At 37.1% G+C, this 17,228-nt stretch overlaps 1 protein-coding gene across 1 annotated transcript in view; it reads right to left on the reverse strand.

The window, feature by feature from the left end:
• GALNTL6 (polypeptide N-acetylgalactosaminyltransferase like 6) overlaps nt 1-17,228 on the reverse strand; it is a 982,562-nt gene that overhangs the window by 579,419 nt on the left and 385,915 nt on the right. The window contains exon 4 of the mRNA XM_054717643.1: nt 11,852-12,018. Within this exon, the coding sequence (XP_054573618.1) occupies nt 11,852-12,018 (167 nt within the window). The remainder of the gene's footprint in view (nt 1-11,851; nt 12,019-17,228) is intronic.

The following is a 17,228-nucleotide window of genomic DNA, read 5'->3' on the forward strand; positions in this document are numbered from 1 at the left end:
ATTTCACTCTTCCTGTCCTAAGTGAGTGTACCCCAGGAGTCTCCTGTGCTGATGATTCAATTCTGGGAACCAATCATCAATTCCCTGATCCCTAGTAACAGTGGACTTAGCTACCACTCAGTAATTACGCTATTGATTTGGAGGAACAAGTCATCTGTGCCCTAAAAATTAGAAAGTGGGCAGAGAACTACAAGATACTTTTGGAATCTGTCACGTCACTGTAGGAAATGTAGTTTCCTAGATACCCTATGAGTAACATGGAGGCAGCCATCATTCAGTGGGTCTTATTTATTGGCACCACACACCAGCTACGAGAAAGCATCCCCATACCAAGAGAGTGCACACGTAAGGATGTATACATCATCCATGAGCTGATAGCTTTCAATCTCTCTATTTGGGCTTATTGCCTGCTGCTTAGAAGCTGCAGATATTTCCATCTAGACATGGATCTTGGGGATTATACCTTTCTGACGCTTTGCCCATCAGTGTGACTTCTCCTTTTGAGTTATAAATCCTTTTGCAATGAGGGACCTATGTGGTTATAGACGACGGCCGTGTCACCTATGATCTTAGGTATGTCATCAGGATTGCCATGCCATTTGGCTTTCTTCAGGGCTTCATACTGATGTATCGGGATTTTGAGTAAAGAAAAAATGTATTTGACAACAACCAGCAAAAAAAAAAATTGTTTAGGGATTCTCAGTAGCTTACCATACCACTGAGAGTCATCTTGCCAGGGCACATTTGGACTTTATTTCAATAGAGATACCTCTACCCACTCATATGTCACCTTTCATGGAGAAGTGTGACAAAGTGGTTTGGTCCGTAGGTGCATATATGGGCTGCTTGTTGCCATGCAATCTGGAGGAATCTCAGATGCTTATAGGAGTGGCCAGGGATCCCAGGGCCAGTTGGTTACACTGGGTCTTGTGGGACATTACATCAAGGCCACTACTGCTGGGATAGGAAGCCCCAGTTCCAAGGGAATCTGAGCTTTTAAGTCTCTGTATGATAGTGTTTTATTAAAATTTAACAAACCTGTACTGAATCATAGCATTTAATGCTTTTATTACTTAGAAAAAATTGATGTAATTTACTTTAAAATTTTTTCCAAAGATCAAAATAAGCGCATTAAACTTTGCAAGCTGAAATTTGCCTTTCTGTATATGTAGACACTATTTATCTGACTCTAGTTTGGGGAAGTTACCTCTATCATTGTGCCATGAAAATTATTTATGGTTAAAATAAATCTTGCAATTTCTCATAGCATGTTGCAATGGTTTAGACCCCCAAGCAGTTTGTAAATATACACTGAGTGGCCAGATTATTATGACCACCTGAGCCGTACACTGCATCGTATGGGATATGGAAGCCGAAGGCCTGTTCGAACACCTTTGCTGTCTGCAGTTACCAAAATAAAACGTCTCTAATTCACACAGGAACACAAGGATTGGACAGTTGAGCATTGGAAAAAAGTCATGTGGTCCGATGAATCACGTTTCCAGTTGCATCATGCAGATGGCAGAGTGAGAATTTCGCAGAAACAGCATGAAAGCATGCACCCCACATGCATGAGTAAAATCTTTCGAGCTGGTGGGGGCAGTGTTATGGTTTGCGGCATGCTTTCCTGGCATGATTTGGGCCCTTTAATTCGTGTGGAACAACGTCTGAATAGCACAACATACCTAAGTATCGTTGCTGATCAAGTTCATCCTATCATGTTGACGGCATATCCCAATGGAGATGGCTTCTTCCAACAAGACAATGCACCATGCCACGGTGCTCGTATTGTGCAGGAGTGGTTTCAAGAACACGAGGGAGACTTTACCTTGCTTAGGTGGCCCCCACAATCACCAGATCTCAATCCAATTGAGCATTTGTGGGACGAAGTTAAAAGAGCCATCAGGCAGCTGGTTCCACAACCATCAAATCTCACAGAACTGGACAGTGCTATTCATCAGGCATGGTGTCCGATTCCTCACATCACCTTTCAACATCTCGTGGAGTCAATGCCAAGAAGAATCACTGCAGTATTGAAGGCAAAAGGTGGCCCAACGAAGTACTGATGGGGTGGTCATAATAATCTGGCCATTCAGTATATATTCCATATAGAATTCTTTATCAGGGTTTTAGGGAAAAAGGTGGAAAAAATAAAAAAATAAAGGATGTGTATCTAATTAGTATACAACCCAATGCTGGGTGTTCAGTCAGTCACTCACCCCTTTATTCCTAGTCCAACTTCTCTCTGTTCCAGAATTACTCTCATCTTCTAGGGACATTTTGCACCAGAGTGGTCCTGGGCAATCTATAAAATGCCTTGGCTTCTGTGAAATGAAGCAGCCTTGTTAGGCTGCCTAACTCTGGAATGATACATCTAGAATAAGGACAGAATCAGATGACCTGCACGGGGCTAGCCTAAAATCCATTCACTTATCTCAATAAATTCTACTTTACATAAGCCTGTATAAAGCTACATAAAACACACTTAACTATGTTTTAGGACCCATTTTATTGCTGTGTGAGCCTTTTGGGATGTTAGAAATACTGTTTTCCCTAGGAGGACTGGCCCCCTGCAGTCCTGGCAGGGCCTTATAGATACTGGAATTTGTGTGTTCAGGTCATTATAATTCTCACGAACCCTCCACTCCAAGACTTGTGTGTACAAAGTGAAATGATAGTTCTATTACAACCCTGATCCCAAGGCAAAAAGTGGGCAATAAGTTAGATTCCATTATTAGAATGTCTATATATTTATAGTATAGTTTAATTACATTCAAGATAGTTATCAGAATGGTTCAAGTTTCTCAGAATTAGACAGAGCTCAGGATAAAAACTGTACATTTTAGTTTAAGCTAACATATATCTAAGCCTGTAAAATTGTCCTTGTGTGTTATCTTTCTGAGTCTCCATTTACTCATCTATAAAATGTTATAAATGTACCACGTCATCTACAAATTCCTTCATCTCAAAGATACCATCATTCTACTGGGGAATTGTTACTCAGTGGACGTAAACTTGTTCATTCTTAATAGAATAATTTAATTAAAATGTGTTTCATTAACACAAAAACATTTGATGTTGAAAACAGCTTATCAAAAATCTTGACTGATGAGAGATTGTTAATTTTCTAAGTGTTATAATTCAGTATATAGGAGGAAATATTTGTGTGTTCTTGCATTGTGTCAATGAAATCATTTTTTTGAAAATCAAGATCAGATGGATATTTAGACATCAAAAAGAGCTGCTTGAAATACTGAACACTGTATTATTAATGCTCACCAGCTGAGGTTTGCTGACAAGAGTAATAAGCATAAAACATAACCTTTTATTTTATCTCTGAAAGCTATGCCTGCCCGAGATCTGAAGCCCAACATCCATAAAATGGTTTCATACAAGTGACACCCTACTCAAAACAGCTGTCTGCAAGGAAACTAAATGGAATTTAATCTGCCATAAAATAAATTGCACAATTTCTTTTTCTTGAGTAAGTCATGCCTTTGTGGCATTGGTGAACTGTAACAGTTTTGCTTTGAAAAGAATCAGCCCCATTCTATGCCAAACCCATATTAAGTCAACCACCTGAAAGTTTCCTTCAGAAATAGCAATTGGAAAGCCAGGTCAGCTTGTCCATCACCTGATGAGAGGGCTTCCCTACTAAATCTTTATTTTTTTAATATATTTTTATTGATTTCAGAGAGGAAGGGAGGGAGAGATAGAAACATCAATAATGAGAGAGAATCATTGATCGGCTGCCTCCTGCATGCCTCCCACTGTGGATCGAGCCTGCAACCTGGGCATGTGCTCTTGATTAGAATCAAACCTGGGACTCTTCAGTATGCAGGCCAACACTCTATCCACTGAGCCAAACCAGCTAGGGACTGCTAAATCTTTAAAAGGACTAATTTAAAACATTAGCCCTAAGTCATTGTTCTACCCAAACAGAAGTAGGTTTAATGATGCTTGTTATGAAGAAAGGACATATGAAACTAGCATATATTGTCAGTCATTTAATGTAAAAAAATAACAACCTCAGATGCTTCAAACTAATATTGAAGAAGAGAAATGAACTGCAAAAGAGTAATATACTAGTCAAAAAAAATGACAATAAGATGAGATTCACCATCTCTTCAAAATAAAGTTATTGGAAAAAACTTTAATAATAACTCAAAGAGCAAATATAAATATTTATAACCCCCAAATAGACTACTTTATATGGGCATTTTAAAAGGACAACTCACAATAAAGGAATGGTATGTTTTAATGTGTTGACTTCATTCCCTTAAGTACACAAAACATTTTTAAATGATAAAGCAAAAGAAAGCAAAATTTTTCAACTGTGAACTTTGGTCTAATATTATATGTAATATCTAACATACATTCAACCTAGGAACTTAGGTTTTGCCTCTTCATCCTAGTACACATTTTCCAAAATACTTAGAGTTCAAAATTAGCCTAGAAACCATTTATTCTGGTGACTTCATTCTCTCAAACTACAAACTCATATTCTACAGTAGAACAGTTTAAAATAGTTTTTGTTAAATCTAACTTCATAAAAATGTCTATTTGCATTGAAGTTGCAACACATGTATCTTTGCAAATTCAAGATAAATCTTACTGAATCTTAACTGAAACTTAATTTCATCAAATTTAGATATGCTATTGCTTTCCTTAGAAGACAGAAGACTATAATTCCCGTAAGAATCATTAGCAATGCTCTGAACCTACCAGTGCCAGTGTTATAAATATAAAGGCTAATTTATAAAACAATCTGTTAAGAATACATATACCTTGCCCTAGCCAGTTTGGCTCAATGGACAGAGCGTCGGCCTGCTTACCAAAGAGTCCCGGGTTTGATTCCAGTCAAGGGCACATACCTCAGTTGCAGGCTCCTCCCTGGCCTGGGCCCTGGTCAGGGCACTTGCAGGAGGCAACCAATCCATGTGTTTCTCTGACACCGATGTTTCTCTCTGTCTTTCCCTCTCTCTTCCACTCTCTCTAAAAATCAATGCAAATATATCTTTGTGTGAGGATTAAAAAAAAAAAAAAGGAATACATATACCTTTAAAGTATCTCAAGATCATTTATTCTAATCTTTAAAATAAGCACTTATTCAAAATAGGTTTCTACTAGAATGAATAAAGCATTCCAGTATTAATTATGAGAACTGCAAGTGTGTGTGTGTAACCCTCAGTAACACTCTTGAAAACGAGAGATTATACACATTTGCTCTGTAGGAAGAAACAGATATAACAAAATGCTATTCCAAACATTCATGCAAAGGGAAAGCTCATTAAGGATACAAAACTCTCAAGATTATCACCAGATAAATTCTTTTATGTAGACATCTACATCATGTGAGATTACATTTTTAATTTAAAACCAGAGGGAGAAATCCGAAAGTGCTTTGCCTTCTGAGAAAAATTCTACTCAATGCATATTCTGTCACTGATGGCTAATTACTCATATTTTATAAATGCAAGGAGACTTTTTATTAGTTAATTTTATAACTTCCCAAACTTACTCTGGGAGGTAGGTTCATTTCCCTGTGACCTTGAGAACTCATACTCTTTTACATTCATATTTATGACCCTTGGAAATAGTACCACTCTATGTCTTAGACTCCCTTTTAACCACAAATGCTCAACTAATTGGTAAAACACAGCTATTTTATTAAAACTATCCATTTGACCGCTGTGCAACACGATATACACATTTATCGTCAGAAAAACAGAACAGCTTTCTTTCAATTCTTTGGCAAATGATGCTGAATTTCTAAACAGAAACGTACATAGTTATAGTTTCTTAGTTTATGCTACCTATTAATATTTATGATTATCTTTTGATTTTAAATTAAAACATTTTTACAATTTAAAATATATGAAATCGAAGCAACCCCAAGATTCATTTACAGTGACTAGCTCTCAATAAATCTGAGACATAAAAATTGCTTGTCTCATAGTCTAGTGGAGAATCTGATGGAATACCAGCACTAAAGCATTTTTGTTGACTGTCATCTCAGAATCTTTATATGCACTTTAGTGTTAGTATTTCATCATATAAAATAAAAATGCACTACCATTCTTCTTCTGTTTTACAGCCTTCTCACACTGATGATATCTTCCAACTCTGGAAAGCTGTAAAACTCGTGCTAACTGATTTGTCTGCTTATTGAAACTTTCCTTAATGTATACTCAGAGACTATTTGAGTAAAATGGGACCTGAAATTCAAGGCTCAGTTCATTTGGAAATTGATTTAAAAGATTTCTACTATTTAAAAAATGTATAAACACTCAACCATGTGAAGACTCTATGATTTTTATGGTAATATGGATCTTTAAGGAAACTGTTTTCTCTCTCTCACTCACACACACACACACACACACACACACACACGGTGTCCCCCAAAAATATATACATACTTTAACAGCTTTAGATCAGTTTTGAAAATGAAATGAATTTTAATAAACACTGTCTTTATTATATATGTATATGTATATATGTATATTATATATGTACACACACATATATATGTATATATGTATATATATGTGTATATATATATATATATATACACATACACACACACACACACACACACACATATATATATGTTCTTGGCATAAAAATTATTGAATGATTCCAAAGTAAAGTAGATCTATAAAATGTTAAAAGGCATTTGTATAACAAAGAAGGAAAAATGTCCAAGGAGGAAATAATGGCAGTAAAGTGAGACTGAACATAAAATACTATCAAATGAGTTCATACGAAAGCAGAGCAAATGTCTCAAATTTGTGAAAATGCCAAATCCTATCAAAGATATGTAATAATAAATACAAAAGAATGCATAACATTCTATCTCAACCTTTCCTTTACAGATCTATAAGTACAATATGCATTATATACTAAACAATGAGAAGAAATACAAACATTTCATCACAATATATATAAGAAACAGTTTTTTTGAAACTATGCTGTTTATGTACACATATTACACTCTGAATCATAAAACCCCAATTTGAAACATATGACAGTTAATTTGAAACTCTCATTAGCATAAACATTACATAAAGATAATATTAAAATGCAGCTTCTGATCTGGATAGGGCCTGAGAGTCTGCATTTCTTCTCAGCTTCAATGTGATGCTGCTGGCCTGGGGAGCACACTTTGGGCAGCAACTAGACATGCTATGTGCAGAAAAGTACACTGGAATTTTTTAGTGGCTGGCTTTGCTAGACTATAGGATAGTTTCAAGTCTATGATTTTCCCTCTAACTAGTACGTAGAGCATAACAGGTCTTTATGAAACTCAACTACCTACCTTTCCCGATGAGGACGTTTGAAACAAGCAGGGGCCATAGCGAGTGAGTGAGTCTGAATGTGTGTGAGTACACCCAGTGTGCAGCAGTACTTCCATACTGGCATTTAGGAAAGTGTGTCAGCAACTTGCCTGTACTATCCACAATTTAAACTTGCATTCATCTAAGCAAACTGAGTTTAGAGAATTGTCAGGTTCAAATATATCCTATCTCTGAGGTTAAGCCCCAGCTTATTTCACACACTTCAACATTTTCCATGTGGATGCTGTTAAGGTTGCCTGGAATTGGGAGATAAGCCCAGGATTAGTCCTGCTTTAAAGTCATCACGAAGCCTTGTTATAGGCCCCAAGTTAAGTTGTTAAATGTATTTCTGAGAGCTTACTAAAAAAATATATATAATCACATTCACTCACGTTGGTAAGCTTCGGATAGCAAAAACATAGTGCTATTGTTGAAAACTTACCTGCAGGCATGTACCTTCGTGTTGTTATCAACAGTAGCCTTATGTCCTGAGCCTAAAACAATATTCGGTTTACCAAGCTTGCTCAAGGAAGAATATCTAAACTGAGACTGCTAGATGGAATACTCACTTTTTTTAAAGCATTTTGATAACTGGGTCAAACCTATTCAAGTAGATTTTTTAAAATCACTTTGCAATGTTCATAATTATTCAGTAATTATAAATTATTGTAGTATTTTCTTTCTCTGTTGTTATGAAAGCAACTACTCCAGAATTTTCCAATCACTATATTGCTTACATTTTTGGAACTAGCAATTCCAAGTGATATTAACCTTATGTTATTAATATGGCTAATATGTTTACTTTCCTTTAATTTATTTTGTGTGTGTGTGTGTGTGTGTGTGTGTGTGTGTGTGTGTTTTGTTTGGTTTTTGCATGTATAGCTACTCTATTGACCTGGAGGACATAAACAATAAGGCAGCAATATCTGATTAAATCTTGTCAAAATTTTATTGCCCTTAGCCAAAAAATATTTCAGAATAACCAGGAGAGCTATAGTGCAAAGATATTGGATGAATACTGAACTTCTAATAATGTGGTCTTGGAATTGGAATATATTTCTAAAAATAAATATAAAATATAAATTTATATATTAGAAGCTTATGATTTCTGTGTTGTCACAAAAAAGTATAAACATACTTTATAATATAAAATAGAATAACTTTTAACTTCATGGCTATAGGTCAGGGGTCCTCAAACTTTTTAAACAGGGGGCCAGTTCATTGTCCTTCAGACCGTTGGAGGGCCGGACTATAGTTTTAAAAAAAACTATGAACAAATTCCTATGCACACTGCACATATCTTATTTTGAAGTAAAAAAACAAAACGGCAAAAACACCCGCATGTGGCCCGCGGGCCGTAGTTTGAGGACGCCTGCTATATGTAATATCAAAATTAAAAGGAACAGAAAAACATCTCTTAGAGGCCCTGTAAAAAGAGATGCCATAGGATAGTTTCCTTCTAAGAGTGAATATAATCTTATAAGGAATTTTGATCACCACTCATGTAAGGCCACTCATATAATTTTAGGTGGGTTCTACTTATTCTCCTTTTGATGAAAGTCTAGAATTTAATTTTTCTTTAAAATATGTAGTAAATTAACAATTTATAAATGTAGAGATTTTTAAAATGTTAATGTAGTTCTGATTTTTCCAACATGGTGCACATTACCAAAATTTGCCACCACATGCCCTCTGATGCTGTTGCATCTGAATATAATAGGTAGATAGGGGGATGCACGAATAGATAAATTATTGTGGACTAGATCTGATAAACTGAGAGGATCTCCTCAGTATGGAGAATATCTATATTATAGTAGCAGGTAAGTATTTGGTAGAGTAGAAATCAGTAATTGAGAGCAACTACTCTCCTGTGTAGTGCATAGTTCACTCAACCATCAAAGACAGCTCTCCATCAAAACCTTTCCATGAGGAGCTCTTTACATAACTAAAGAGTTACTTATCCCTATGTTGATAAAAAAAAAAAAAAAAAAAAAAGTCTGAGACTTAGGGAAGTTAGTTTATCCAGTGTCATAATAATTGGTGATGAGATTCTAACCTGTGTTTGTTAATGTTTTATATTTCCAATTATTCAGAAAGCAGGGTGATATCTTTTAGGTCTATCTAAATCCTAATATTTTATCAGTTGAGATTGTGTAATCTGAGATATAAATTTCGAAGAGTCTCTCCTAATTCATGCAATTTTGGAATTACAATGTATTCTAAAAGATAACAGAAATACTTTCATAAAATATTTCTTTCAAAGTTTACTTTTACACATATTGACACATTCATATAATGAAATGCAATATGCAAATAATTTAACTCTTTGAACATTTAATGATCATAAAGCAATACTTTCAACTTGTGAGTTCATAGGAATAGAGTATCTATGATTTACCAAAGCATTCTTATTATTTTTTTAATATATTTTATTGATTTTTTTACAGAGAGGAAGGGAGAGGGATAGAAAGTTAGAAACATCGATGAGAGAGAAACATCGATCAGCTGCCTCCTGCACACCTCCTACTGGGGATGTGCCCGCAACCAAGGTACATGCCCTTGACTGGAATCGAACCTGGGACCTTTCAGTCCGCAGGCCGACACTCTATCCACTGAGCCAAACCGGTTTTGGCATTATTATTATTAATTTAAATGTTTGATAGGAAAGTCAAAATCACCATTAGTATCCCAAATAATCCTTTTTCTGTTACTTTACTAACAGTAATTACACTGAAATCTTCTGGAACTCACTTCCCAGGTAACATTACATGCAGGATAGTCCATCAGAATTACTACTGTACAGAAGATGACAGTTATTTGAAGTCAATCTAAATGTAGATGCCACTATTTTCTACCTCTTTAAAGACTTTCAATTAAAAAAAGAATACATCTGAAAAATATTCAGCAAAAAATGTTGTACAAACCACAATTTTCTATTACCAAGTGTTTCCTACTATGTCACCTCCAGGTCAAAATTCTGCTGTAATAAATAGTTTACCAAGACCAAGTTAATTATGTAGAAAATTCTCCACAGACACACCGTCTGATTTCTCTTAGTACCAGTCAACCCAACAAGACCAGTTATTTGGTGTGTGCAGTCTGAGATCTCTATTCTCTTGGTCATTCCTTTATAGAAAAGCCAAGTTTTAGCTTTCACACATTAAATGCCTATTTTTAGTCTGAGATAAGAATGACTGTTTTGAAATAAATAGCCTCAATTAGAATAAAAAAGAAATCAATGTTACATAAATAAAATTTTAAATAATAAATTTCAAGTTTAGATACTGGGTTATGCTCCTAGGTAATACTGAGTGCACATCTTTCAAAGCAAGGCAAGGCAAAAGCTGCTTTAAAATCAGCGTAAATCACCAAGTTGGTAGTTTACTATTTTAATGGAATGATGTTAGACAACCTTATTTTTGTCATACCAATATTAATATTAGGCAGATCCTGAATCAGTATTTGAAGTGAGTCACTGAAGACTAGAACTCTCTTAAAGAAACCTGAAAACTAACATGCTAAGCAGTTTTACATTTACAGAATTTTTGAATACTATGAAGAAAATGGTGGTTTTTGATGCAAATAAAATTTCAAAACTTCAATTAACCCATATGATTTTAAGATGTATTCTCTTGTGAGGCATAAGAATAATATGCAATCAAACTATTTTACTATCATTCTCTCTTACAGATGTACAGCATTTTAAGCAGAGCTCTTTCATGCAATAAGGTAGAAAATTATACCCTCAAATAGATGAATATCATTAGGAAAGTTTTCCTCCTCTTCACTCACACCAGCAAGAAAGATAAAAGTAAAATTTGTTTTCTCTGCAGTATCAACTACTTCCTCCTCATTTAGACCAAATATAATTGTGAAAGCCTAATCTCAGGAAACTTTCTATATTTTATCCCCCGTCTTATAAAACCAATTGTTTATCAGAATGCTAAATTATTAAAACTTATGTCAAATTTGCTAATACACTGTTATGCCAGATTTGTTTTATTATTTTTCAGATATGACAAAATAGTTAGAATTGTCAAGTAAAATATTTGTGTCTCACTATAATTTTTAGTATTTATGAAGTAACATAAGCATAACCTGGAGAATGTATCATACTTGTAAATAATAGAGTAGATAATCTTCAGAAACAGAAACGGATTTTGTAGTTTTACTGAAATATTTCACTATTCATAAGTACTCACCATGACATATTTTGCAGTGTTTGTCCTGAAGCTGAAAGTAAAATTTGAGACATTTGCCAACACCTGTCTAATTTACAACAGGAACATCATGCAGATTTTTTCTTCTTCTCCAAAAGATAACAATAATTTCTCATTCTGTTTATTTTGCATTTGGCCAACATTTTATGAAATCACAACATAGACAAAACTTCGAAATCATTTTTCAGAGAGAATCAAAAAGAAACATCACAATAACCTTCTGTCTGTTTTAAGCCTATGATGTTTGTCTAGGTGAATAACGGAATCAGATAAAATATTGAAACTGTCTCTTACCTCTATCACTGAAGTCATCTACTAGAATGATTTCTGCTATCAGACTCTCCGGGGTTCTGTTAATTATACTGTGTATGGTACGCAGGAGGGAAGTCCACCCTTCATTATGAAATGGGATAATGATGCTGGTGTTTGGCAGTATTTCCAGGTACATCTTGTGCTTACAACTGGAGATAATAAAGAAACAAAAAAGCTAGGTCAAATGCAAAACTATAATATATTACATTTTGCTATTTACATATATGTTATCAGATAGAATTGAAAACTAGACCTTGTCTAATACCAGCCAGAGCTTGTACATCGTAACAGTTACTCTGCTTATTCATGGAATCCATTATTAATCCCTCTTCTCACTCATTCTTTTTTTTTTTAAAGAATTTTATTGATTTTTAGAGAGAGAAAGGGAGAGGAATAGAGAAAAAAACTGATGTGTGAGAGTGAAACATCAAGTGGTTGCCTCCTGCCCAACCCCCACCTGGGGTCAAGCCCACAACATGGGCAAGTGCCCTGACGAGTAATTGAACTGAGTACACAGGATTATGCCCAACCAACTGAGCCACACCAGCCAGGGCTCACAATCATTCATAATAAAATAATTATTTATCCTCTTTTGTATCCTCAAATACTAGGTAAGAATTGCATTAAAATGTGTTCTTGTGAACTTAAAAATATAGTAATAAGGGTAATTTTTTTAGTAGTGATAACTAATACTTATTGACTGCTTACTAAGTAATAACATATTTTTTGTGGTTAAATACATGTAATATAAAATGTAGCATTAGTGACATTTAGTAAATTCACAATGTTACGCAACCATCACCAAAATCCAGAACATTTCATCACTCCCAAAGGAAACCCCATATCCATTACTCTCTCCATTCTCCCCTCCTACCAGTTCCTGGCAACTAATAACCTGCTTTCTGTCTCTATGGATTTACCTATACTGTATATTTCATATAAATTGATTCCTATAATATGTAGTCTTTTGGATCTAACTTCTTTTCCTTAGCATATATTTTCAAGTTTTCAACCAGGTTGAAGGGTAAACTTTATGCATTAAAATTGTGGTTAACCTTTACATGGATTTCCTACAAAATTTTGGAAATTCAGCTTCTTTAATAATTATGCTTAATCAGTTGGGTTGTAGTATGTTTCAGTAGCTAGGTAGTATATTAGGCTGTACAGGGGAAAACACAGTATTAAAATGAAATCAATGAACATTTAATATCCAATTATTACACACTGATACAACCGCATAATAAGATTACATTAAGATCCAAACAAAGAGAGGTGATTGATCCAAGACAGCTGCAGATTAGGTGCAAGTTACACTCACCTCCTCCCAGGACCAAACTGGAATTACAACTAAAATACAGAACCAGGCCACGTGCCCCTGGGTCTGGGAGAGGCCACACGCCCCTGGATCCGGGTGAGGCCTCGTGCACCTAGGTTCGGGTGAGGCTACGCGCCCCTGGGTCTGGGAGAGGCCACGCGCCCCCGGGTCCGGGTGAGGCCATGTGTCCCTGGATCCAGGTGAGGCTGGGTCCCAGGTCCGGGTGAGGCCACGCGCCCCTGGGTCTGGGAGAGGCCACGCGCCCCTGGGTCCGGGTGAGGCCATGTGTCCCTGGATCCTGGTGAGGCCTCGCGCACCTAGGTCCTGGTGAGGCCACGTGCCCCTGGGTCTGGGAGAGGCCACGCACCCCTGGGCGCGGGTGAGGCCACGCGCCCCTGGGTCCGGGTGAGACCACGCGCCACTGGACCCGGATGAGGCTGGGTCCCTGGGCCCGGGTGAGGCCATGTGCTCCTGGGTCCGGGTGAGGCCTTGCGCCCCTGGGTCCGGGTGAAGCCGGATCCTGGGTCCGGGTGAGGCCGTGTGCCCCTGGATCCATCTGGGTGAGGCTGGGTCCCGGGCCCGGGTGAGGCCTCGCGCCCCTTGGGTCTGGGTGAGGCCACGTGCCCCTTAGTCCGGGTGAAGCCGTGCCCCTGGGTCCGGCCGAGACCAAACCAGAGGGAGTCGGACCTCCGTTACCACCATTTGTCCACCATCCAGAGCTGAGGGGTCAGTGCTGACATGTACACATAAGGAACTGATGGACATTGAAATTGGGTCTCAAAAGAACTGTTGGTCCAGAAAGAAACTCACTACAGACTGATTCATTTGCCTGTCAGCATAACTATTATTGCTCATCTCACATTCAGTTCTTATAAGTATATCTCTAGTGACATATGATCTCGCTCATCTAGGGGAAATGATGAACAACATAGACTGAGGAACAAGAACAGAACCAGAAACAAGGAGGCATCGATCGGACTATCGGGCCTCAGAGGGAGGATAGGGGAGGTTGGGGGGAGGGGGGAGAGATCAACCAAAGGACTTGTGTTCATGCATATGAGCCTATCCAACGGTTAAGTTCAACAGGGGGTTGGGGCATCCGTGGGGAGGGGTGTGGGATGGGAATGGGGGGATGAGGACAAATATGTGACACCTTAATCAATAAAGAAATTTAAAATAAATAAATAAATAAATATAAATAAATAAATAAAATAAAATACAGAACCACCAACCTGAATAACCAACCAAAGACTATCTGAAACAGAAATGGTATAACCCAAGATTTACAGAAGGCGGCATGTGGAGACTGAAAAGAAGGGCGGAGACAGGAATAGGGCTGCCCCCCCCCCCCCCCATCCCACAGGCAGCAGCTGAGATCCCAGAGGGATGGATATCTCAGCTGCATATGTTGCCCTGAGGAGCAAGATCTCAACAACATGCTGGGCTCCCTAGCCCAGAGCACCAGAACTATAAAGAGGTCCCACATTGTAACTGGCTGTGAAATCAGAGGGGTGTCTGTATGCCAGGGAGAGCCTCCAGTCTGCAAGAAACTGGGGCACCCTCTTAAAGGGCCAATGCCCCAAATCTCATTGGCAGGCACTCACCCTGGTGCTGGTAGAGGGAGAGTGGAGCAGGCTAGAGTCCTGTGAAGAGAGACTCAGGTGTGTGGCTCCAGGGAGAGAGCTCAATGGCAGCCACCAGGGCACCTGAGCTGAGCGCCTCTCCCACACTGCAGACACCATCTTTCTTGGGTGCAGCACTCCCCTCCATGCAGCATCAACTTGGGGAAAAGCAATAGCGCCAGCCTGCGGAGCTCAAACTCTGCATAGGAGTCAGTGGCCTGGGCCCAGGTTGTAGAGTTCCAGTGGATTCAAAGGATGTCAGTGACTGAGTTGTGTGTCTCTGGGTGAGGGTTTCTTCCCTTAGGGATTCACAGACCCGTGGACAGATACATAAGATTATTAGATTCAAATCAGACAAGTGGCATGACAGATGGCCCAGAGGCAATGAGAGCTGGAAGGAAGTATGACTAACTTTGTCTGAAAGAATCAGGGACGTCTTTAAAGATGGGTCTGTATGTGGAAAACAGATCAGGCAGGATCTTGAAAATGATTCTAAGGAATTTGGACATTAGCCTGTAGTCAGCGTGAAGAACCTCACAAATTGTCAATGATGAGAAAGACAGAACTGTATTTACACGTTCCCCGGGGGCAGCAGGGCAGACAATGCACTGAAGACAGCAGAGACTACAGGCAGAACAGTAACTGTAATAGTTCTGGCAAAAAAAAATAGAGGGTGCTGATCTGATTACTCGAAGAAAAACCAACCGCTTTGTGACAGTGTTTAATCTGATTGAATTATAGTTCATCATTTTAGCATTTAAAGGATGTTGAAATCACTCCCAAACTCAGCCATTGGGACCAGGAAGTTGTGGTCCAGATGGCTGCATCTCAGTATTGCTAGGAATATTGAAGCATATCCAGGGCTTTATTAGGAACCTGCAAACTGTCTATTTTACATTCAGTCTCAAGACAGGTTGAGAATGGATGTTTGTTAAATATGAAGACAATGTAACAATATGGAACTCTATTAAAGAAATAAGTAAAATAAAGAACAATTTATATGTTTATGGTTACAGATATGTAGCAAAATTACAAAGAGGAAATACAGACATCAAAACATTTGCTGCATTAAGTTTACATAAATATTAATGAAAATGCTTGCAATTATCGTATTTAATATTGCTGTATTATTTTAAAATAAACATTTGCATAAAATTAACTTCGAGTTTAAGAATGGCTCAGAGATGAGGACATCTCTTTGTTAAGCAACAATTTATCTAAATGGATTAAAAAAAACCCACTTCTTCAAATTTTAAATGAGTCAGAGAGACAAAAGAAATAGTTTACATTCTTAACAAAATTACTTGAGAGAAATGACAAATCATGAAGGCACTTTAAAAGCTGACAAAATACCTACAGATTAGTCTGGAAACATTCTTCTAAACCATTGACAATAATGAAAACAAACTTCAATAGAAAATTTCTCATACTCTTCTGTTTTCCCAAAACAATGCATACACATTTACTGACATTCTCTATTGTCATTTATTAAAATGAAAAATTTTAAATATTTTTAGTTTAAAAGCATTGCTAATTTTAAACATACTTAACTGTCATTCCTTTTATAGCTAATTTATCATTATAATGTCATTGGTTTCACACACACACACAAGTAAGTGGTTCTTTTAACAATAGGAATAGGCCTAAAGTACATTTTAATTACAGATATATGAGAAGTGCCATAGTTGTGATATATATTTTTTTTCTCTAAAAGATATTTTATCATTCATAATACAATGTCAACATTTATACTGCAGGCATTTAGGCAAACTTGCATTTGAGGTTGTTAAGACCTTTGTATTGGTCTTACCATTACCTAAACGTTTTTCCTCAGTGTCTAAGGCTGAAATTTAGTTTTAAATACAATGCCAAAACCCACATTTTAAAAAATCAAAATCTTGGATTGCAAGATTTGAGTAAAATGTTTGGTTGGAAGTACTTGCATATTTTAATCCTTAGGACATTTTTTTTAATTTATCTAACATATGGCTTTATTTTTTGTTTTACTGAGATTTTTCGTATCTACTTATATTAAGTATATCAGCAAGGATGTTATGTTGTACTCATAACCACTGCCAAATCCCAATGGCTCAAAACAACAAATATTCTCTTTTTTAATTCTTCTGCTTGTTCACCACTGGTTGGCAAGAAAATCCCTGCTCACTGTAGTCAGTGCAAAACAGCAACATTTTGACTTGTCAGTCATTCTGCCAGAGGTAAATGAGAAGGCTGATGGGTCTCGAACTGGTAATGAAGTTGTTTGCCTCTAAAATGACGTAATGCTTTCTGCTTACAGTTCATTGGTCAGAATTAGTCACACAGCATAAGGGATATGCTATCCTATAGGATCCAGAAGGAACATCATCAGAAATATTTGGCAAACAACACTAGTGAACACAGCCATTTCAGTCTTCTGCCTACT

The sequence above is a fragment of the Eptesicus fuscus genome, chromosome 6 (genome assembly GCF_027574615.1).
Source record: "Eptesicus fuscus isolate TK198812 chromosome 6, DD_ASM_mEF_20220401, whole genome shotgun sequence".
Taxonomy (NCBI): domain Eukaryota; kingdom Metazoa; phylum Chordata; class Mammalia; order Chiroptera; family Vespertilionidae; genus Eptesicus; species Eptesicus fuscus.